Consider the following 654-nt stretch of genomic DNA (forward strand, 5'->3'; position numbering starts at 1 on the left):
CGCTTCCGCTGCGTTCCCGCCGCGCGGCCGTACTTGTCGCGTAGTGTTGCTGCTGCTGCTGGTGCTGATGTTGCTGCTGATAAGACCGGAGAAGGTTCATCGTCTGTGGATCGACCAACGGTTTCGTGTAATCGACGCTCTCGTCGATGCCCAGCCGCTTCAAGATGCTCGTACCCATCGGGGCTCCGGGTTGAGCGTGATGCAGACCCGGTGTACCGTGCCTCACGCGAGAATCGAAGCTCTTCTCGATCAGTTTCTCGATGGCGTTCAATACGGATGGCGAGGAACTACCAGTGGTCTAATCTGCTCCTGGGAGATGATGTTGGTGTAATGTTGCGTCTGCTGCATGTGCGACGTCATCTCGGCGAGAGAGCGGAAACTCTGACCGCACCACATACACTTGAGAATCTGCCTGGTCTGCTCGGCTCCCTTCCCCAGCCAAACGTCCTGACCCCTGACCAGCTTCCTGCCGGTCTCGGTCGGCGGTAACGTGGCCGGTAGGTGATTCGACATCAACGCGTTCTTCAAGAAGTTTCGCTGATTCGCGCCCACGGTGCCCGCTCCGATACACTGGCGTATATGATCGACGAAGATGGTCGTCTCGATCTTCTCGCCGCATTTCTCGCACGTTATACGACCGGCGTGTTTGCCGAG

The 654-nt window shown here is 58.0% G+C and overlaps 2 protein-coding genes across 2 annotated transcripts in view; both read right to left on the reverse strand.

Annotated features, from left to right (window-relative positions):
- LOC117152454 (protein tiptop-like) overlaps positions 1-263 on the reverse strand; it is a 520-nt gene extending 257 nt beyond the window's left edge. The window contains exon 1 of the mRNA XM_033324315.1: positions 1-263. Coding sequence (XP_033180206.1) covers positions 1-178 — 178 coding nt within the window. The 5' untranslated portion in view covers positions 179-263.
- Positions 263-648, reverse strand: LOC117152453 (protein tiptop-like). Its single transcript, XM_033324314.1, has one exon. The coding sequence runs from the start codon at positions 511-513 to the stop codon at positions 268-270; it is 246 nt and encodes an 81-aa protein (XP_033180205.1). The 5' UTR covers positions 514-648; the 3' UTR covers positions 263-267.
- Positions 649-654: the final 6 nt, after the last annotated feature.

The sequence above is a fragment of the Bombus impatiens genome, unplaced genomic scaffold (assembly GCF_000188095.3).
Source record: "Bombus impatiens unplaced genomic scaffold, BIMP_2.2 scf_2222, whole genome shotgun sequence".
Classification (NCBI taxonomy): domain Eukaryota; kingdom Metazoa; phylum Arthropoda; class Insecta; order Hymenoptera; family Apidae; genus Bombus; species Bombus impatiens.